At 44.5% G+C, this 22,714-nt stretch overlaps 1 protein-coding gene across 3 annotated transcripts; it reads right to left on the reverse strand.

The window, feature by feature from the left end:
* Positions 1–6,054: 6,054 nt before the first annotated feature.
* WBP11 (WW domain binding protein 11) lies at positions 6,055–22,602 on the reverse strand. 3 transcript variants are annotated; one of them, XM_030548393.1, is made up of 12 exons: positions 22,462–22,602; positions 19,204–19,320; positions 18,535–18,566; positions 17,359–17,452; positions 16,635–16,831; positions 14,803–14,936; positions 13,784–13,983; positions 12,243–12,434; positions 11,484–11,585; positions 10,426–10,737; positions 8,043–8,225; positions 6,055–7,202 (listed from the first exon to the last, which is right to left on the reverse strand). In XM_030548393.1, the coding sequence occupies exons 2-12, from the start codon at positions 19,265–19,267 to the stop codon at positions 6,784–6,786; spliced, it is 1,929 nt and encodes a 642-aa protein (XP_030404253.1). In that variant the 5' UTR covers positions 19,268–19,320; positions 22,462–22,602; the 3' UTR covers positions 6,055–6,783. The 3 variants fall into 3 exon arrangements, with proteins under 3 accessions (XP_030404253.1, XP_030404252.1, XP_030404251.1); XM_030548392.1 differs by lacking the exon at positions 22,462–22,602 and adding an exon at positions 22,120–22,389; XM_030548391.1 differs by lacking the exon at positions 22,462–22,602 and adding an exon at positions 22,085–22,389.
* Positions 22,603–22,714: the final 112 nt, after the last annotated feature.

Raw genomic sequence — 22,714 nt, forward strand, 5'->3', positions numbered from 1 at the left:
GATACTTAGTTAACTAAGAGAAGCTTAAAGGATGCCTTGAACTCATCCATAGCCCATTCCAAACCTGTTTGAAAAAGATGGAAGACTGGTGTCAGGGTAGCAGCTGACCCTAAAACTTTGCTAAAGTCATCCATAAAATGAGTCCTGTGAGCTAACTCCATATAGATGGGATGAAGGCAAGGAGGAGGAGGAGAAAGGATGATTTGATTACAATCTATAGGTACCTACATGGCAAACAGTTATTCAGTAATGGACTCTTCAACCTAGCAGAGAAAAGTGTAACAATCCAATGGCTGGAAATTGAAGTCAGACAAATTCAAACTGCAATGACAAAATTTTAACATTGAAAGTAATTGACCATTAAAACAAATTTACCAAGGGTTATGGTGGATTCACCACCACTGAATTTTTAAATCTAGATTGGATTTTTCTTTCTAAAAAATCTGCTCTGGGAATTAGGAGGTCAGACTAGATGATCATAATGGTCTATCAACTATATCATAGTTAACACCAAATACTAGAAAGTCAAGGAAATCAGAATTAAGTCCCAATCTCAGTGCTGCCCAAATCTCTACTCAACCTCCCCCTACTGACTGAAAAAGCACCTAGTTGTCAGGTGAAATTTCAGTTTCCCCAACTAAGCAATAAAGTATACAATTTAGTATCAATTTTAGTTTTATGATTAGCTCACAACCTTCCTATCCATACCAGAGAGAGGGAGTTTGTCTACAGATGCAGAAAATGGAAACACAAGTTAAAGGCAGATTTTCAAAAGCCTCAGTAGAGGACCCATGACAGCTGAGTGCTAGTGTCTTCTAGCTTGTGCAGCACAGAACATAGAGAATGGACAAGCAGGAACACACTGCATTTTTCCACCTCTTCTCTTCATATTACTTGACTTAGGTATTGCCCTGAAGGAAGAGGAACAGGCAGTAACCAGCAGGAGACACAAGGAGGTAGCCCTCCTAAGCATATATACTAGCTCCCCTTTCCCTCAGTGAGTATGAGAGATATTGGTGTCTCTACCAGATACTTAGAAGAGGAGGAGTCTCCAACCTATTGCTAAAGAGCGGGAGTCTGAATAATATCAGGAAGATGAGTGGGTTTAGTACAGTGCGATATCCAGTCCATATTAAAAGGGTGGATAAGGTGAACAGGATCCAATGCAATGGTACACTGTCTTTGGACTAAAGGTTGTGATGGATTCTCTATCACTGGAATTTTTTAAATCAAGATTGAACTTTTAGGGGGAAACAAAACTGTAAAATACACACACACGTAGTTCAACCACAGGTATTGGATTTGAAATAGGATGTAATTCAGGGAATTCCAATGGTCTGGGTTATGCAGGTCACCCCTAGATCACTGATACTCAAACCTGTGTTTCAAGAGCCAAATTAGTGATCGTTATCCAAAAGGGCCACAGTAGTGTGACTTGTTTCATTTACTATTTTATATATATATAATTATTCTCACAGTGAAATGACTGACCAAGTATTATTTTATCAACTACAATTGGTTAATAATGTAGTAAAAGCATCCTGATTAATAATTACATCACAGAGTGTTTTAATATCCTGTGCTGCAAAGAGCCACAGAAGACACATTAAAGAGCCACTTGTAGCTCATGAGCCTCAGACTGAGTATCACGGCCCTAGATGATCACAGCTGATCTTCTGGCCTTAAAATTGATGAGATGCTGTGGGGTTTAGTCCCCATTTGGCACAGAGAAGTTAAGGTACTGTTATCTCTTGAACAAAAGCAGGTGGACTAAAGGAGCAGGAGGATTGTGTCCTATGTGTGGTGGGAGGGTAATGATGCATATGGTTAGTATGTAGATGTGTGCTAGTGGTAGTCTGTAGTTCACACTGGAAAAGGAGATGGAGGAGTATGGTGAATGGAATTAGCAGGCCTATAGATGGAAGGAGAGTTGACTTATGAAGAAAGGTTAAATTTTAGAATCTCAATTTGTTAAGTGAGGAAACACTAATGTTTAACATTTTTAGTGCAATAGTCTCAATTTTTAAATAATTTAACAGAATTTTTGCATAGAAGTTTCCTTTTCAGTGAAAGTATTATTTATACTCTTAAATTTGTAAGGGTATGTCTGCACTACAAAATTAGGTCAATTTTATAGAAGTTGATTTTTAGAAATTGATTTTATACAGTTGATTGCATATGTCCACACTAAGCACATTAAGTCAGAGGAGTGTGTTCTCACCACCATGGCTAGCATCAACTTTTGGAGTGTTGCACTGTGGGTAGCTATCCCACAGTTCCTACAGTCTCCGCTGCCCACTGGAATTTGGGGTTAAATTCCCAATGCCTGATAGGGCAAAAACATTTTCGCGGGTGGTTTTGGGTATGTCATCAGTCAACCCTTCCTCTGTGAAAGCAACATCAGACAATCATTTTGCGCCTTTTTCCCATGTAGATGCCATACCACGGCAAGCATGTAGCCCGCTCAGCTCACCATCACTGCTGCTGTTGTGAGCATGGTAAACACCTCGTGCATTATCCTTGAGTATACGCAGAACTGGGCTAAGATACGCCAGCACAAGGAAGATTTTGATGAGGACATGGACACAGATCTTCCTGAAAGCACGGGCTGTGGTAATTGGGACATCATGGTCACAATGGGGCTGGTTGATACAGTGGAATGCCAATTCTGAGCCAGGCAAACAAGCACAGACTGGTGGGATCACATAGTGTTGCGGGTATGGGACGATTCACAGTGGCTGCGAAACTTTCACATGCATAAGGCCACTTTCCTGGAACTCTGTGAGTTGCTTTCCCCCACCCTGAAGCACAAGAATACCAAGATGAGAGCTGCCCTGACAGTTGAGAAGCGAGTAGCGATAGCTCTATGGAAGCTTGCAACACCTGACTGCTACCAGTCAGTCGGGAATCAATTTGGAGTGGGTAAGTCTACTGTGGGGGATGCTGTGATCCAAGCAGCCAATGCAATCGTTGATGTTCTATTATCAAGGGTAGTGACTTTGGGAAACGTGCAGGTCGTAGTGGATGGTTCTGCTGCAATGGGGTTCCCTAACTGTGGTGGGGCAATAGATGGAACGCATATCCCCATCTTGGCACTGGACCATCTTGCCAACCAGTACATAAACTGGAAGGGGTACTTAATGGTGCTGCAAGCACTGGTGGATCACAAGGGGCGTTTCACTGACATCAATGTGGGAGGGCCGGGAAAGGTGTACGATGCTCACATCTTTAGGAACTCCAGGTTGTTCGAGTAGCTGCAAGAAGACACTTACCTTCCAGACCAGAAAGTTATCATTGGGGATGTTGAAATTCCAATAGTTATCCTTGGGGATCCAGCCTACCCCTTGCTCCCATGGCTCATGATGCCTTACACAGGCAGCCTGGACAGTAATAAGGAGAAGTTCAGCTATAGGCTGAGCAAGTGCAGAATGGTGGTAGAATGTGCCTTTGGACACTTAAAAGCTTGCTGGCGCTGTTTGCTGACTAGGTCAGACCTCAGCACAACCAACATTCCCATTGTCATTACTGCTTGCTGTGTGCTCCATAATATCTGAGAGAGTAAGGGAGAGATATTTATGGTGGGGTGGGAGGTTGAGGCAAATCACCTGGAATCTGATTATGAGCAGACAGACACCAGGGAGCTAGAAGAGCACAGCTGGGCATACTGGGCATCAGAGAGGCTTTGAAAACCAGTTTCACAACGGGCCAGGCTTCAGTGTGACAGTTGTATGTGTTTCTCATTGATGCGAACCCACCCCCTTTTTTATTTTAATTCTCTGTAAGCCAACCACCCTCCCCCCTTCGAAATAAAGTAGCTATTGTTTTGAACCCATGCATTCTTTCCTTAATAATTAAAAAAAAATTAGATAATGGGCAAGGTAGCCTGGGTGGAGTGGGGGAGAAGAGAAGAACAAGGCTACATTGTTTATTGTAGCCACACTACAAATCCAACTGCTTGAATGACAGCCTTCTGTTACTTGAGCCATCCTCTGGAGTGGAGGGGCTGGGTGCCCGGAGCCTCCCTCCCCGCCTTCTTGGGCATCTGGGTAAGGAGGCTATGGAACATGGAGAGGAGGGTAGGCGGTTATATAGTGGATGCAGTGGGGGGGTCTGTGCTCTCGTTGGCTTTCCTGCAGCTCCAGCACACGCTTCAGCATGTCTGTTTGCTCCCCCATTAGCCTCAGCATCGTGTCCTGCCTCCACTCTTCATACTTACCCAATTCTTTCCTGGCCTCTGCCACTGAATGCCTTCATGCTTTGAGCTGTGCCCTATCAGTGCAGGAGGACTGCATCAGTTCAGAAAACATGTCATTGCAATGCGTTTTTTTTTTGCCTTGTAATCTGTGATAACCACAGATGGAGATGTTAGGAGAAGCATAGACACTTTTGCACCTGTGGGGTGATAAAAAGGGAGAGTAAAACTGGTTTTGCTTCTTATGCCTTCATAACATGTGGGAATGTTTTCAAACTGCAGCGCTCTACCTTTCCCAGAGCAAGCAATGGGTTGGGTTTCATATTTAGAAGGGCTGCAGTATTTGGGTAAATATGCAGCACACACCTACCCCCACCCCACCGCGTGGCTATTCTCCCGAATGATCCCTTTTAGCCAAGTGCAATCAGCCCATCATGAACGAGGTCCTTTTACTGTTCCCTTACAAAAATTCTATTTCAACCCGGTGACCACGAACACTATTTCTTTTAAATGCTGTACTGTAGTTACAAATGTGCACTCACCAGAGGTGCCTTCTCTGGCTTCAGGGTCAGGGATTCCACCTTGGGAGGGTATTGGCCCCAGGGTGATATTAAGTTCTTGGCTACCGGGGAGAATGGATTCACCGCTTGCCTGCTGCGCATTCTCCTCCTCTTCCTTCTCTGCAAAATCCTCCTCTGTGTTCCATGAGACTACCCCCCTTGCCGGTGTCCACAGACAGTGGTGGGATAGTGATAGGGTTCCCCCCTAGAATGGCATGCAGCTGTTCATAGACATGGCACGTGTGGGGCTCTGACCTGGAGTGACTGTTTGCCTCCTTTGTCTTTTTGTAGGCTTGCCTCAGCTTCTTAACTTTCACGCAGCACTGCTGTGTCCCCCTGGTGTAACCTCTGTCCAATATGCCCTGTGAGATTTTGGCAAATATATTAGCATTTCTTCTTCTGGATCAGAGTTCTGCCTGAACAGATTCTTCTCCCCAAACAGCAATCAGATCCAGTGTCTCCCTTTCGATCCATGCTGGAGCTCGTTTGCGATTCTGGGACTGCATGGTCACCTGTGCTGCTGAGCTCACCACGCTGACCAAACAGGAAATGAAATTCAAAAGTTCCCGGAGCTTTTCCTGTGTACCTCGATAGTGCAGCGGGGTTCAAAGTGCTGTCCAGAGCGGTCAAAATGGAGCACTCTGGGACAGCGCCCAAAGGCCAACACTGTTGATTTGTGTCTGCACTACCCCAAATTCAACCCAGCAAGGTCGATTTTAGCACTAGTCCCCTCGCCATGGGGGAGCACAGAAGTCGATTTTAAGAGTCCTTTAGGTTTACGGAACAGGGTTGGTTGTGTGGACGCAAACATTTTTAAATTGACCTAACGCGGCTAAATTCAACCTAACCCCGTAGTGTAGACCAGGCTTAAGTTGTTTCTACTTCTAACTTGATATGCTCTCTCATCAGTCCAAGGGACATCCAGTGTAGTCAAGTATTTTAGGCTTGATGTAAGTTAAAGTTTTGCCTGCATAAAGAGAGGAGCTTGTTAAGTGTTGCAAGCTCCACATTTCAGGTCTCAAAATGACAAGTTCCACCAGCAAAGATTGGTGGGCAAAGGGAGATTATAAATTACAAGTGAGGGTTATGAATGATACAGCAAAGTACAGGTGTTGTGACACACAGTTTCAGTAGGTTTGCTCACAACTTCATAAAACATTTTTTGAAAGAAAGATTGTACTTAATTCAAAATCTAGCCAGGTGCTTCTTCCATGAGGTTCAGTGCAATAGTCCCTTCCCACGAGCTATGCACAGCCTTTCCCTATCTGCATTAATACAAATACCAGATCACAAAAAGACAAGTGTTTTAGTACATCAAACATTTATTGTTTTCATGAGACACATTGAAGTTTTCCCTGTCAGCAGGAACCCAACAAGTTGACTCTACAGGGCACAGGGTGCAAAACTCCCATAAAGTATATGCAGCAAAATACCTTTTTGATAACCCCCTTGCAGGAAATGATCGATCAATCTCACTGCAACTAAAAACACAGTATTACAAAGTATTTACAAAAGACAACCAAAATGGAACATAAAAACTTAATGACCAGGTGTGTGTATGAAATGTTGCCAACGAATTTCCAGTACCTCAGAAGTTTATTCTAGCACTCTACCCAAAGCATTCGGGGGGTGAAAAGGTTCCAGTGGGAGTGCCAGACTCACTCATCTTTCAGTACCAGTGTCCCGCAAAATAGAATAAAGACCCAAGAAAGGTTCCATCATAGTGTCACTTCTGGATTTTAGTCTCCTCTCGCAAAGGGGACGGAAGTGGCAATTCTGGCTTTGAAAGGAAGGCCCCCACCAGAACCTGTCTGCAGTGGTCTCTATTCTGAGCCTGTTGGTAAATTAACCTGTGGGGAGATGGAATATTCCATCGCACAACACCCCCTCCCCACACACACTGAAAATGGGGTGGAGGAGTGGTCTCCTTCAGTGACTGGGTCTATTACAGGAAATACACCTTCCCACCCCCCTCAAGAGTAGTCTGATTTGAGCTGAGCAGGTAGGAGAGTTGACCAGGATGAGGATATGTCACAGTAGCCCCTCCATTTCCTTCATGAAGGCTTCATACACATCATCCTTAGTCTGCACAGAGACAGGGGCAGAGGAGCCAACCTTAGGGGTTGCTTTGGTTAACTGGAGAGCTGGCTCATCATCATGTTTTCTCTGAGACACAGCAGAAGCCCCCTTATTCTCACGTCGCACTCGCAGGGCAGTGGGCACAAAGCGGGTGATCTCTGCTTTGGGGTTGGTAATTTGCGGCTTGGCACTGATTGTGGCCGTGGCTTTCTTCTCAATGGTAGCTCCACTGGTGTCATCCGCCTTGGGGCGCTGGATTAGACTGGGTGGGGCACTCAGCACCCCTGGGTTTGGAATGGGAGCCGGCGGGAAAAGGCCTGGTGGAGGCCCCAGAGGTGGACGCAGCATGCCTGGACGAGGAGGAGGGATACCTGTGGACAGGGGGACAAAGTTTGAGCAAGCGGAAACAGCACTTGGAAACAATCCAGAGAAAACTCGTAAATTGGAGGCAGGGCCCCCATGTTAGAGTAGCAGTCGGTAATCTTACAAATTGTTTTCAAACCCTGCAGCATCAGATTCTTCCTGATGGAGAACAATGTGTACACACATTTAGGAAATTCTAGCTATTGGCCTTGTATGGAGGTTAAGGCCCCAGTGTATTCCCCTCCCTTGAATTCCTATATATATATCCAGTGCTAGAGCACAAGGGACAACATCCCATCATGTGTATGAGAATTTCAGAACTATCAGCAGCATGTGACTAGTGGGGTGTAAATAGTCCCTGCTTCAGGAGTGGACAGCTGCAGGGACTGTCCTTTTGTTCTGTTTATATATAGCCTAGCGCAATGAGGTCCTGCTCTATGACTGGGGCTCCTAGGCCCCAAGAAAATACAAGTAATAATGCAAATTCTAACAGGGAAGTCAATGCAAGAGGCAATCTGGAACAGTTCTGTGATATAGCACAATGAAAACAAACTCTGACATAACAGGAATTCAGACCTCCAGGTACAAGTCTGCACAGAACAGCAGGGACTTAGTCACTAATGTTAAACAAAAGTAACTCCAAGAGACCTGCAATGGAGGGGAACAGGTTACGCCGCCCGATGCCGCGCTTGTAGTAATGTAGCCTGAATGTAAGCACATAAGTAGCATGGGATTGTCTGAGGCCAGGCACTGGGAAAGAACGTTTCCCCATACCACATGTACTAACTCAGGCACCAGTGGGAAGGTTTAAAATGAAATACACATAATAAGGAAGCAGAAAATTTTACCTGGTGGTGCTGGAGGTGGCAAACGAGGTGGAGGTCCACGTGGGGGAGGGCCGGGTGGCAGTCCTGGAGGTGGGCCTGGTGGAGGGCCAGGGGGCCGGCCAGGTGGAGGCCCTGGTGGTAAGAGTCGTGGTAAAGGCCCACGCAGACCTGGCAATCCTGGCGGCCTCAGGAATGGAGGAGCCCCTGAAAATATACACCCAAAACAAAAGCTACTTAACTCATGGGCATAAAAACATAGCATCATGTAATATCAAACACCACCTGATTAAGGGGAGCTGTCTTCAATATAAGCCAACCCTCTACATAACTGATCTTCTAGGTCTTATGGTTTCTTAACCCCTTAGACAAAGGCTATGTCTATACTGTATGTACAGATATTCACGCTTGCTTTCACTGAGCTAGTGGGTATAAACAGTAGTGCAGCCAGGATAGCATGAGTAGCAGAGGTATGTCTGACCCATGCTGAGTATATATCTACCAGTTTCAGGCAAGTTTGTACTCAGCACAGTTCATCCCTGCCTCTACTGCCACTACCTACCTTTCCATAGCTATGCTATTATTTTCTACTAGCTCGATGAGCGCTGGCACAAATAAGTATTCGTGAGCAGGAGAATCACACCATTATCTTGTAGTGTAGGCAAAAAAGACCAGCCAATGTGGTGTCTTGGCTGGTCAAGCGAAGTCAGTTCTTTCTCTTCTCACCACAATCGTCCCTTCTGTTATCTTATAGCAGACGCTTCAGTGCTGAGCTGTATTCCCAAGAACACAACATGCTGATGTGATCTTTCCAGTGGGCAGATATTTGAAAGAATCGCTTTGACAAGCTGGTCCCTGAACTAGAGTCATCAGAGATTTCCCATTTGAAAAATATGTCAAGATTATGTTAAAGCCTATAGTCCTGTCATAACGATATTACCAGATTTTACCCATGTTTTATCCATTCTGGTAGTGCCTCTTTGGCAATTGTGAAAGCCAAGTATCAGAGGGGTAGCCAAGTTAGTCTGGATCTGTAAAAAGTGAAGAAGAGTCCTGTGGCACCTTATAGACTAACAGACGTATTGGAGCTGACGAAGTGGGTATTCACCCACGAAAGCTCATGCTCCAATACTTCTGTTAGTCTATAAGGTGCCACAGGACTCTTTGTAAAAGCCAGTTACTTGTGAGGATTTTATGCTTTCTTCTTGATGTAGCTGTGCAATATATTATGATGGAGGGTATTTTCTTCCTGATCCCAAGTGGTCATCAGCTTTTGGCTTGAAGCATAAGAACTAAACCTGGGCAGCCTCACAAATCTTAGGGACTGTGACTGAAGAGATCACTGCTTTTATAAAATAAATAACTTTTTGGAAATTTAATGAGTTAATATACTGCAGTATCAAATTCCACAGTTGCGTAAAAGAAGTGTCCTTTCCTCTATTGTGCCAACATCACAGATTGGTAAAAGGAGAAATCCTATTTCTCCTATACACACAGTGTTTACAAGACATTCAAGTGCTCTATGTCACACCACATTACCAAGACACTGTATTCTAGTACCCACGCTTCCTTTTCTTGAGGAATATGAAGTCCTACTTAGCAGCTGTCTCAGAGACTCTCTCCCCACCATGTACTGCAGTGACTCATTAGCTGTTCTTTCAAATGTCAACAATGCCTGAATTTAAATAACTGAAGATAAGGACTTCAATGTAAGGCCTTTACTCTGGAATCTGCTTCCCCCACTGTCCTAGTAGAGTCAGACTTTGTTGATTTCACGGAAACAGTAAAGGTGGAGGGCTGTTGTGGGTTTGGGTTGTTTTTTTTTGTTTTTTGTTTTAGGGAGGACGAGAGGAGCAGAAGTGAAGGACATGCCTTATGTTTACTTATTAAAATCATATTTGTTATTCATTGTATGTGTGCGCAGGAACAGCAGTGGGCTCATGTTATATATTGTTCTAGATGTCCTCACTCTATCAAAGCTAATATTCTTTTTAATGAAATTAGAGGGCTAGAGAATGGGTTAGAGAGATTTTCATTTTTAACCTAATTAATGCAATCCAGTTCAGACAGGTAGTGCCAAATCACTCCCCACTGATCTATGTGAAATAAGTTGCTGTCTCCCTCCAGTTCCTGGTAAAATAGGTGTTTACATTGCAAAACCACCATCAGAACAGGCACCAATTGGCCATCTGGCTCACTAGGGAGGCCCACTACTGAATAAGAATGTTTCCCTTTCCTGGTAAGGGTTGAAACACATTCACAGGACAGTTTCAGAGAGATGCCTGCACTGCTACTATAGCTGGTCAGGGAATAACAAGCCAACTCTTGGTCTGCAGGACTGGGACTGGAACCTAACGCCTTTCAGCAGCAGCAAGTTGATTTAAACAAAAATAAGCTATGTGTTCACCTGGTGGAGGGCCAGGAGGAAGACCAGTAGGTGGTCCTGGAGGTCTCAGGGGAGGGGCAGGAGGTGGTCCCAGAGGGGGAGGCCCAGGCATGGGCGGTGCCTGTATCTGAGTCGGAGGAACAGGCTGTGGCGGTGGTTGCTGCTGTTGCTGTGGCTGAGAGGGTGTAGTAGATGATGACCCAGTCTCTGTACGAGACTCCTCCTTGCGTTGCTGCTGTGGTGTCTCTTCAGACTCAGAATCATCTTCATCCTCCTCTTCCTCCTCTTCTGAATACTCCTCCACTTCTCGCCCCTCCTCAGGGATTTCCTGACCTGAAGAGACAAGATACATTTATAAGCACCATAGGAAAACCTGAGATGGGAGATCATCTCTCCCTCACACACACAAAATAGTGATGAGGAAGAGGGAAGAAACTGGCCTTAGTTAGGTAGTATACAAAACAGGGAACAGGAACACAGTACAGCTCTCACTGGTAGCATGGAAGGCTGTGTCATCATAACCCCTTATTTTCAGGGGCTAACAATTCCTTTGGGGCTGAAATTTCTCTTGCGTAACTTCACACAGCTACAGTCTGGAGATTTTTTTAGAAGGAAACCTGTGGGAAATTGATTTAGCCCTTTGAAGTAAAAAAAGTTCATTTTTTAAAAAAGGTGATTTTATATGAGCAGAGAAGTGAAACAGCTGACACTTCTACGCTGACAAGTGCAGTTCTTAATGAGGAAGGAAAAATGAGCTCAAATTTGGAGAAAGACATTAGTATCGATGAAGTTAAGAGGTTGCCTTTACACATCTGCAGAAGCATCTTTTATGGGCATCTTAATCCTGAAAGGCTTTAGAACATTGAGAGCATAGTAAATTTGCCTCAAGAGATAAATTACTTAAACAGCAACTCAGTTTTAAGTTCTTCCCAGCTCATTCTTCATCTTAAGAACAGAAATATTAAATGTTTCATTAGTCTTCGTTATCTTCATTAGGGTTGAGAAATGAAGCAAGCAAAAATAAAAATTTTTAAAAAGCTACATATTTTGTTCACCAGCTAGGGAATCTATGTTCTCACCTGCCATTCGCAACATCATGGCCTGAAGTGGAGTCAGTTCCTTCATGTTCTTTTTCTTTTTCCTTGACTTCCCAGGCATGTCAGCAAACCGCACACTAAGTCCTGCAGAGATAAGCACAGGGAAAAGGGAGAGATTAAATGTATACAAGAAAAGTTATCATTTGATGTGGATAGTAAATTAAATATCCCATGACTCTTCAAAATAGTAAGAATGTTAACATTGGTGTTATTTGCCGTATTACATCCTGCTAACCCAAAATTCCCATCAGTTTCAAATAAATACATTGTTCCTGACTTCCACTCAAATAGCTGAATGGATGATTGATACTCTCCTACAGTGAGTGAAGTAGTCTCTGTCTATGATTAGCCTGAAATTCAATAAGGTATCTTGTACAGTTCTTTTGAAAAGTGTGGTGACATGGAACTAAAAATTACATTGTGGATTTCATTGTTTCTGACTCAATGCTCCAGGTCGAGAGAGACCGAGAGAGAGAGAGAGTGTGTGTTTTAACAAGACAGCTAAATTTGAATACTGACGTAGCAATCTCAGCCTGGGATCTCAAATTTTAGCTGGGTGCTTTCTGACTCATTTATCAGCAGTAATAAAAATTCTATAATAGGAACTTAGGTAATAATTTAGTTAGTGAAGCCAGAACAGAAATCAGTTTGCTCTTCTTCCAGCCTCATGACCACAGAACAAACAGAAATAAGAGTGTCACTTTTCAGGCTATAATGAAGTGGAGTTCCCACCACACAAACCTGATTTCTTGTCTTCACCCTCCCTTTCATTGTCATTGTCACGATGCAGGAATTCATCACCTTCGCTGTCTGCATCTGATCTGTCGCTATCACTGTCATCACTACTGTCATCATGCCTGTCTTGATCCATGTCCTCAGGATACCCTTCATCTTCACTGGTACTGGAGGCATCATCATCGTGCCCTCGCTGACCTGAGAACGAGAGAGCAGAATATCAGAAAGCAAAGCACACCAGGGTGGAAGAATGAGAATATACATCATCTTGGGTTTATTTCTATAGTTACAGAACCCCCATCCCAGACAAACTCCATTCCAGTGAGGAAAAGACATACATTGTCTAGCATTTATCCTTTCAGGTCCTAGAGTTAATCAGTTCTATTTCTGATAGAAGACAGTAATTTCATTTCACTATCTAGGAATGAGGACAGGGGAACAAAAGGGGGGTTAAAAAAAACTCTACGATGGAGATCTTATTTGGAGTAGTAACAAAACAACCTCAATCACCATTGCTTGTTTTTTGCCTACTGAACAATATCTGCACCCTAAAATTCACCAGTTCATTTCTGTTTATCCATTTCTACTTTTCTGAATTTCTCTGGTCACTCTACTTTGGCGGTCCTGCAGGAAGTAAATGAAATTGGAGGGTCTAATTAGTTTCCCTTCTGGTGCTACTAATCCTACAGGTGCTAATGAGAATCACTTTGGGTGGGAATGAAAGAACATACACAACTTTTCTGAATGATGCCAGCTGGGGAGATTTTAAAATGCAGGATCCCACAATCTTGCAGCCATGAACCCTAGAGGGAGATTTCTCTCCCATTCAACAATATACTAGTGTAAAACCAAGTATTTGAAAGTTATAACTTGAAGCTTTGACATTTGATAAGTAAATGCAACTGATATTAAAATAACTGACTTTAGATTACGCAGCATACCAGCACCTTCCAAGGGGTTTAGGAGCATACTCATTCAAATGAAGGACGCTATCTCCAAAACTAAAGGGGCATGCACCTGAGACTTTTGTTCACAGAAGTCTGAAATGGAAAATTCTCTCTCCCCCAGTAGGGTAGTTTTTCAGATGGTTTTGTCCAATCAAATGATAGAAAACCCTATCATTTCCCTTAGTTAAATCTCAGACTAGAGAATAATTTCCTGTTAGCAGCAAAGACTTATTGATATCCAGTCTCATTTTCCCCCTTTATTCAATTTCATTCCATTCCACTTAACTATAACCATCTAGACAGGTTCTTTGTCTCAGAGGATTCTACACTCTTCAAACATTTGCAAATGTATCTTATCTTAGTTATCATTTGACCAAGCTATGTAGTTATTTCAGTCTTTCATAAGTAAGAAAATTCTCTGTGAACCTACAGAAACTAGTCTCAGATCATACAAGTCTGCACATTCCCTCACAATTAAGTCATAATGGCAATACCAGTGCACATCACATTCGCTGTAAAGAGAAGAGAAGACAGAAGTCAAGGTAAATCTCCAGTACAAGGATAACATGAGGACTGGGACAAAGGAGGAGCAGCTTTTACCTATGTCAGGACTGTAAGAAATCTCTTCCTCTCGCCTCCAAGGGGCCATCTCTAAAGTGAAGCCTACTTTACGGCCATACATCTGTAGGACCTGAGGTGGGGGAGGCCCTGGAGGAGGTCCAGGGGGCTTCCGACCTGGAGGTAACCGTGGAACACCAAGTCCAGGAGGTGGAAGTACAGAAATGGGCCGGATTGGAGGGCTGGAAATAAAAAAAAAATATGTATGAAGGAAATAAACATGAAAATCTGTCCCGAGTCCTCACGATCACCTTCACAGCAACCGTTTAGACAATGATCCAGATGTCCCTGTCCTAAGTGCTACGAAAATACGTTAGAAATTTACAAAAACAGATTAAGGCATGGTGCTTGCCCAACGAATTTATGAACTGACTCAAAAAAAGGTTACCAATTAAATGTGTGATGGTTTTGGAGACACTGCTGATGGACATTAGAGATAAGAAAGCTTTATGGAAGAAACAGGCTTAAAGGAAGACAGAAGGAGAAGATTAAGGACACATGGGACCTGGTGCAAATATAGGGGCTAAATGAAGACACCATGAAGCTGACAGAAATAAAAGGATGCTAAGTAATCAGTAAGAGGAAAGGGAGTAGGAGGATGTGAGAGAGAGAGGCCAGATTAAGAGGTTAAATAGAAGCTTGAATTTAACATAGCAGCAAACAAGAAGCCTATGAAAGTATTTAAGACAAAAGGGATATCACAGTGAGAACAATGGGAGAAGAGAACTCTAGCAATGGAGCTTAAGGTGGACTAATGTGCAAAAGGAGATATGCAGGAAGACCAGAGACACTTATCAGAGTCAATATGAGAGATGAGCAAGGCACAAAGAAGGGTTTTAACTACAAAAACAGAGGGGAAATACATACAGAACTTAGGATTCATCACTCCTTCAGGACTTCCAATTCCCTTCTCCCAAACATCACTTCTATCAATAAACACACCCACCTGCAATTCATGGGTGTTCACCATTTATTACCCCTCCATGACACTTCCCTCTTACCCATAGGCTGATGTTTTCTTGAGGATAGAAGGTGGTTGAGCCCCAGGTAGGGGGATGTCCTGTATAAGGATGTTGGAGGGGGCATGAGGCATGTCTGGCAGGGGTATACTCTCCACCTCAACATGTTGTGCATTCTGCAAGAAATACAAACAGCAAGCAAGTTAATCTCTTAGGAAGCAGAGGGAAGAAGATCATGTGCACACTCCACACTTTATAGAATATAGAGGGTAGGAAGTCAGTTCCTTCTCCCTCATAAAAATGGTTATTCAGAAGGGTGCCTGTCCAACTAGTATGTCACTCTCTGTGTTAGACCCCTGAATAAACATTTGGAGAAACAGATCACAAGCATAAGATAATTAAGGCTTCCTTGGTCAAAGGTAACACACAGAGCTCAACTAGCTGAAAACATTTTCCCATTCAAATAATCAAAACCTGATCAAGCTTATATTCCTCTTAAGATACTTAGCCCTGGTATACACAATAGTTAGGTTGACATAAGGCAGCTTATGTCAACCTATGTCAATGTACACACACTACCACCTTGCTCCCTCCGATGTAAGCGTCCTACTACACAGACATAATTTCACCTCCACAAGAAGCATAAGGCTTAAACAGGCGCAGTTAGGGCAAGCAGATGGCTCTCCCATCTCAGCTGAGCTGCTACTCAGGCTCCCTGCCAGGCTGCTCCCAGGGTCCTGACTCCCCGCTGGGAGCCCAGGCAGCTGCCCCGCTTCCAGCAGAGAGCTGATAGCTGAGAGCCAGGGGTAGCCAGGCTTCCAGCAGGGAATGGAGAGGCAGAGATGGAGCTGGAGGGGAGTCTGTCGGGCAGCCAGGCACTTGGTAGGGAGCTGCAAGTGGAGCTCAGAGCCCGGCTCTGCCTTAGTTTGGTGGAGGCACTCCTGGTGAGGACGCACACCACTAACTGAAGGAGGATATTGCAGATATGAACCACCACAGTAATTACTGCAGTGGCTGTAAGTCAACCTAATATAGGTCGACTTAAGTTTTTAGTGTAGATATGCCCTTAGTTCCCAAACAAAGATATACTGCAAGCAAGAACACCATGTCCTTCCAGAGTATCTGGGAAGCACCCATTATAGCAGGGGTCAGCAACTTCTGGCACACAGCTCGCCAGGGTAAGCACCCTGGCAGGCCAGGCCAGTTTGTTTACCTGCTGTGTCCGCAGGTTCAGCCAATCATGGCTCCCACTGGCCGTGGTTCGCCGCTCCAGGCCAATGGAGGCTGCAGGAAGCAGTGCGGGCTAACGGATGTGCTAGCCACGGCTTCCCACCGCGCCCATTGGCCTGGAGCAGTGAACCATGGCCAGTGACAGCCACAATTGGCCGAACCTGCGGACACGGCAGGTAAACAAAGTGGCTCAGCCCACTAGGGTGCTTACCCTGGCGAGCCACATGCCAGAGGCTGCCGACCCCTGCATTATAGGAAGGATTTATAGCTGACTGGGACAGAGCTTAGGAACTCAGATACTACAGCAGAATAACAGAAACACTTATAGATAAATGCTGAGAGACACTCATTACATGCATACAGACTTAGGAGGGTATTAAAACAAAATTAGCATTATTCATGTTACAAAAGACATCTCACAAGCCAGGGTATGCAAGATAGTAAGGGCTTCCATTGTAAAACCATTCCAAAACCATCCTTCCCTGTAACCTTCCAAGAAATAAAATGTAGCATATCACAGAAACACTGAGGACATATTAATGGTTCATCATGTTGTCCCTGCTAAAGTACTATGACTGAGGAGGCAGCCAAGGTCCATGGTACGCAGCTTGGTGAAAAGAGGACCAAGTATAGAACAATGTTACCTTGACAGCATCGAAGTATTGGCTGAGCTGTGATCTCTTCTGCTCATACTCTACTTCCAGCTTGCGCAATTCTTTGTAGATGTCAGGATTCTCCTTCTCGTAGAGCCGCAGAATTCGCTCGAAGGTCTCACGCAGCTTCTTACGCTTGTCCTTCAGCACCTTCTCATTAAGTTGCGGCTGCTGTACTGGGTTAAACTCTGATCCAGGAGAGTAGGACCAAGGCAACAAAATTCCAAAAAGGAAATTATAGGACTTGCAACAGACACCACGATTACCCAATTGCATATACTGCATATATGTTCAATATAGCAACCTCTGGAGACACTAACAGTGACTATCTGGAGACCTGATGGAAAGCTGATTCAGAGCCTTAAGGGGGTTGTCTCCTTTTACACAGCCATTAGAGACAATATGCACCATTCCTATCCTTTTGTCTTTCATAGGAACGTCTAGTCATCCAATATTCTCCAATATCCAATTACCTTGAAAAAGTTCACCATCTATTCCCATTCCACGAACCATTTACCAACTTCCTTCTCCAATCCTTCTAACAAGCAAAAGCCAGTATTTAGCAAAGTTTCCACAGTTACAACCCACATAGTCACTCCATTAACCCCTAAACCCATCTTGTCCCATCTCTCAATTCTCACCTCCCATCTTACCTGGACCTTCCATCTCCCCTCTCACCCTAAATGCAAGTCTCTCCAGATGGTACCCCACTCACCCATCTCATCCAATTTTTCCATGTCCCGAATTATCTGTTTGGGATCTTTCATCTTAAGTACAGCTGCCCGTACCATCATCCGCTGCTTCTTGTTCTGAGGTCAGAGAATAAAGAATCAGGAATAATGTTGTTTGTTGTTCTAGGATAAATACGGAGACAGATATAATCTATATCATCACATTTCTCTTTGTAATTCAGGTTTCCGGGACTTCTAAATGTGCTCAAAGAACTCCCTCAGAAAGAGATATAAATTAATCCATTCTTTTCAAAGTGCTTCACAAATGTTAATCACTCCACACCACCCTGTAAGGTCCATTTTAAAAGTGAGTTAAGCAATGGCTCTGAACCTTTCCAGCCTACTGTACCCCTTTCAGGAGTCTTATTTTGTCTTGCATAGCCCCAAGTTTCACCTCACTTAAAAACTACTTAGAAACTCAGACATAAAAATACAAGTGTCACAGCACACTATTACTGAAAAATTGCTTACTTTCCCATTTTTACCATATAATTATAAATCAAATGGAATATAAATATTGTAATTACATTTCAGTGTATAGTATATAGAGCAATATAAACAAGTAATTGTCTGTTATGAAATTTTAGTTTGTACTGACTTTGCTAGTATATTTTACGTAGCCTGTTGTAAAATTAAGCAAATATCTAGATGAGCTGATGTACCCCGGAAGATTTCTGTGTACACCCAGGAGTACACGTACCCCTGGTTGAGTTAAAGTACTTTTGGGTATTCCATATACACTGTTTCCCTGCACTGCCAATTGTTGTAAAATTAGTCTTTTTCCTCCTCACATTTAAAAATGTTTCTCCCGTCCCAGTTGCTTTGGAAAAGATCCACACAAACAACAGGGGGACACAAAGTGCTATAAAATGAACAAAGTAAACAGGAAGAAAAAAAATCTTGGGTTTCTCTTCCCTTCTATTTTAGGTATTACAAGTATAAGTTTCAGGTTAACAAAATTCAGACAAATGTGATTTAAGTTGACAACATTCCTTTAAATTACTTGGTCAGACACATTTTCCACAGAAAGAAAGTGACTCCTGAGGAGCCAACCAGAAAGGCTGGATTCTACCTATTGTCTCAAGTCTAATAGTTGGGAATGTGATGCATATTAGAGTGGTGCTAGCCAGGTGTTCTTAGTGATGGTAATAGTGTCTTACCTTCTTCAGCTCCCTCTTGCGGGCCTCCTTTCCTGTAGAGGAGAGAAATGACTAATTGAAAAAGAAGCAAATATAGTCATAATTCTTCCTTTGGGACTACTGGAGTTCTGTTTTTTAAAAGCTTGTGATTTAAAAGCCAAATTTTATCCACCCCCACTTTCACAGTCTCAGATATTTCATTAGAAACAATTTCATACCCATTATAGAAGAGGGAAGGCGATAGATGGCCATACTGGCAACCCCACTCCTCCAAAAGCAGAGATATTTCTATATACACACACCCCTAACTGATGTAACAAGTTCTGGAGTAAGCAGTCTTTTTGAAACAAGACTATATGAATTTAATGCTCATTAAATGATTAACACCCTAGAAACTGAAATATGCATAGAATAGAAAAAAAATTTTTTTTAAATCTACATTTCGGACAAACTTAAAACATTGCTAATCATAACCATCTGAAATTATTTCATAATGAGAGTTTATCTTTTTGCTTGTTTCAGAATCTTAGTAGTTACATCAATGCAGGAGGAATAGACGTGTGTAGTCTTGTTTCCTCCTCTAACTACACAACACTTGTGGAATCTGACCTGACTCCCAACCAGCTTTCATTCCCATCTTTATCTCATGAATTAACCATGCTTACAACAAGAAATGTAGTAAATACTTACGGGCCTGGTCTGTAGGGTTCATGAACTTCCCACTCTTGGTGGAGGATGTTGATCTCCGCCCCATTTTGACCAATTATCTTTATTGCTTCAATAAAATGGGGGAAAAAAAAAAGACACCTGAAAAAGAAAAAGCCACATCACACGCTGTATATAGTAGTTAGCATACTTCTATTCCTCCTCTTCCCTCCCCCATTAGTGCTTGTTTTCTCAGAAACTCAAAAGTCTATTGCCTCCCTAAATCCCAGCTCTCAAGAATGTGCAGAATGCCACTGCAGACTCAGGCAAACATACAAAGCCGCACAACCACAACATTTCATCAGCAAATGACTACTGCATCTCATTCATTTCAATAATCAAATGAAAAGTATGTTTGTATTTACTAGGGTTTTGCACACTTTGTTGCCTCTGTTATCAGAGTAGAGCCCTGCAACTCAACCTAAGCCCAACTAGAAGTGTCGGGCCCAGGTTGGGTGTGAAAACAAACAGACCCTCTTGGGCTCATGTCTGCTTGGTGATGGGGTCAACACAGCAGCGGCTGCATGCTCTGCTCCTGGTGGCCACCACCACCTTGCTGTGCTGTGTGAGCTGCAGAGTGAGCATGCTGAAGAGTTCAAGTGCCTCTCACTCTGCAGCTTACACAGCACAGCAGGAGCCGCTGGACAGCAGGAGCATGGCCCACAGCTGCTGCAATTCCAACAGCCAGGGCAGGAGGAGAAGACTAGTGCTGATTCAGATTCGGGGTTGGGTTGGAAAATGACTCAATCCTCCACGGCTTTGTCAGCTGGGTTTAGGTCTGATTCAGGCATTAGGCCAGAGCAGATTTGTAGGGCAGAGCTCATTGCAAACACCAGGGGCTCCTTCCTCCCTCTCCCCCTGCACCAACTCCTTGTATGCCATCATCTCATCCCTCTCTGTTTCAGGGACTCCCTGAAACACTGATCATTACAAGATCTCCAAGTGTCATTCAATCCTCCCACTGCAGGGTCCTCCAGACCCTCACCAGGGGTTCAGTGTGATCTCCCATTTCACCCCCATGCCAGGGCTTGTCCCACATTCCTCCTTCCCTCATAACAAGACTCCCCCTTCTTTCCACACTTCTCCACTGGCCTACATGCCATGGCTCTGTGTCCCCCTACTCTCCCCCCTTTATTACTTCTCTTTGTTCTGTCTGAGAGATAAACCATTCAGGATGTGAACATCAGACTGAACATCAGACTCTATTGGTATGATGGGCAGAGAAGAAACAGGGTACTGTTATGTTGCAAGGTGCTGGCTTCATCAATGAATTATTTAATCTGTAAACAACTACAGAGGTACTTGAAGCTGTGGGCAGCTCTGCTAAATCAATGGCAGGAGCTCTGCATATCCTCCCACTTTCCTCTTCTCAACTTCCTCAAAATCAATAGGGTTCTTCTGCCCATTGATATCTAGAACATTCTTTGAAATTTTAGAATTGATCCGATGCAATGTTCAAAAGTTATTGTGTTCCATTAAACAACCAACCAAATGGAAACATGACATCCAGTTGAATCTAAGGCTGCACAAGCTTTGTGGTCCTGTTACAGCCTACCACATATACCTCTCTGTACACTCTTTCCATACATCCAGTACCAATCACCTTCCTATCACAGGGATACCAGTTTACCATCAGTCCTCTTTTATGTGAAGTCTCAAAAATGTGCATTGTTGAACATCTGGATTTAGATTTTTTCTAAATTGTGTCTCTAGTACAAAGTGTGAAGATCTGTCACCACACTAACCTTTCCTCTTTTTATTCAAGTGCTCTAATTTCATTATCTAGAGCTATAAAGTCCTGTGGCACCTTATAGACTAACAGATGTATTGGAGCATGAGCTTTTGTGGGTGAATACCCACTTCATTGGATGCATGTCGGTCATCCACCTGACAAAGCGAGCATTCACTCACAAAAGCTCATGCTCCGATACATCTGTTAGTCTATAAGGTGCCACAGGACTTTTTGCTGCTTTTATAGATCCAGACTAACACAGCTACCCCTCTGATACTTGGAGCTATAAAGATATGGATATGAAGAATGTGTAATGAAACTTTTAATCCACCACCATATAATGATAATTATAATCACATGACTGCCTTTAAGGTACTGAGAAGTGCACTAAGGTGGCATTATGTGCCTTCAGTATGTTAGAAGATTGAGCCATTTACTGAAGAGCTAGGAATGATTGCATTCAATATACTGTTTAATTCAACATTTGTAAAATGCATTTATCTGTGCTGTCTCGTTATAAAGCACTATAACAGCCATGTGTACAACTAAAGCAATCTAGCTTTTGAGTTCACTGACAAAATACGCTCTCTCTTATGGATAGTTAAGGCAACACGAGTTTGATTTCTCAGATTCCTCTTTCTCTAACAAAGAACGCAATGGGGTGAGGAGTTAACAGATTTATACCTCTCACAAAAAGGTCACAAACGTTACATTTTTCAGGTATGTAATACCGAGGTCGCCTCCCCCACCGGCCCGCTTCGAACACCCTGAGGACACCAGATCCTTGGGTCATTATCGTGTTCGCAGCCTTAACTTCACCTTGTCTCTGTGCAGGACAGTTAGGTACAAGACCCCTCCATGTATAGACTCCGGGCCTGCAGGACACGAGGTCCGAGCCAACAGTGAGGGTGAGGCAGGGATGCGGTTGGGAAACAAGCCCTTGCGCTGCTGACCACAACCGGCCTGACATCGATACCTACCCCTCCCCCCAGTTATCCCGCCCCCGCCACCTGAGAACTTCCCCGGCATCACGGCTCCTTCCCTGCAGAGCCGCCGGCCTGGGTGCGCCGCCAGGCGGGGAGAGAAGAGGGGAAAGAGAATCCCCTCCCTCTCCTGCAGCTCCGCGATACCCACCCCGGGGGATCCCTGGGCTGCTCCTCCCCCCCTACCGGGGGGCGGGGAAAGACGGGCGCAGGGAAACAGCCCGGGACGCGCAGGAGCACCGCGGGCGGTTGGTCTCTCAGGCTGCTCCGCTCCTCTCACTCCTCCGCCTCGCTGCGGGGCGGCAGTTTCTACGCTGTCCCCTCGGCTCCTCGCCTCCTCGGCCTCGCCGCCATCTTCAATGGTCGCCGGCGGGACGCGCGCGCCACTTCCGCCCCGGAACCTCCGGTTGGGCGCAAGAGCCTTCGAGGTGCCGGAAATCGGCAGCCAGAGCGTCGCCCACCTCGGGCCGGTCTGAAACAGACCTCCTCAGGCTCTATGGTGCGGCGGCGGGAGGGAAGCCCACTCACCCGAGAGGAGGTCACGTGACGCTGCAGCGGAAGGGGCGGTAATAGCGACGAGGGGGCGTGTCCAGGCTCAGGGGAGGCCGCGAGGCTGCGCGGGCCGAGAGGCTCCGAAGGGCTGGGGGTGGGACTGCCCATGCCCCACCCCCTGCTCATGGGGTCGCCAGGCTGCGTCACCCTCTCTGAGCTCCCCCCACTCTTCGTCCCCCGCTCCGCCCCTTTGTGATGTCACCCGCCATGCTCCCAGCCTCGGATCTCG

This window comes from Gopherus evgoodei, chromosome 1 (assembly GCF_007399415.2).
Source record: "Gopherus evgoodei ecotype Sinaloan lineage chromosome 1, rGopEvg1_v1.p, whole genome shotgun sequence".
Lineage (NCBI taxonomy): Eukaryota > Metazoa > Chordata > Testudines > Testudinidae > Gopherus > Gopherus evgoodei.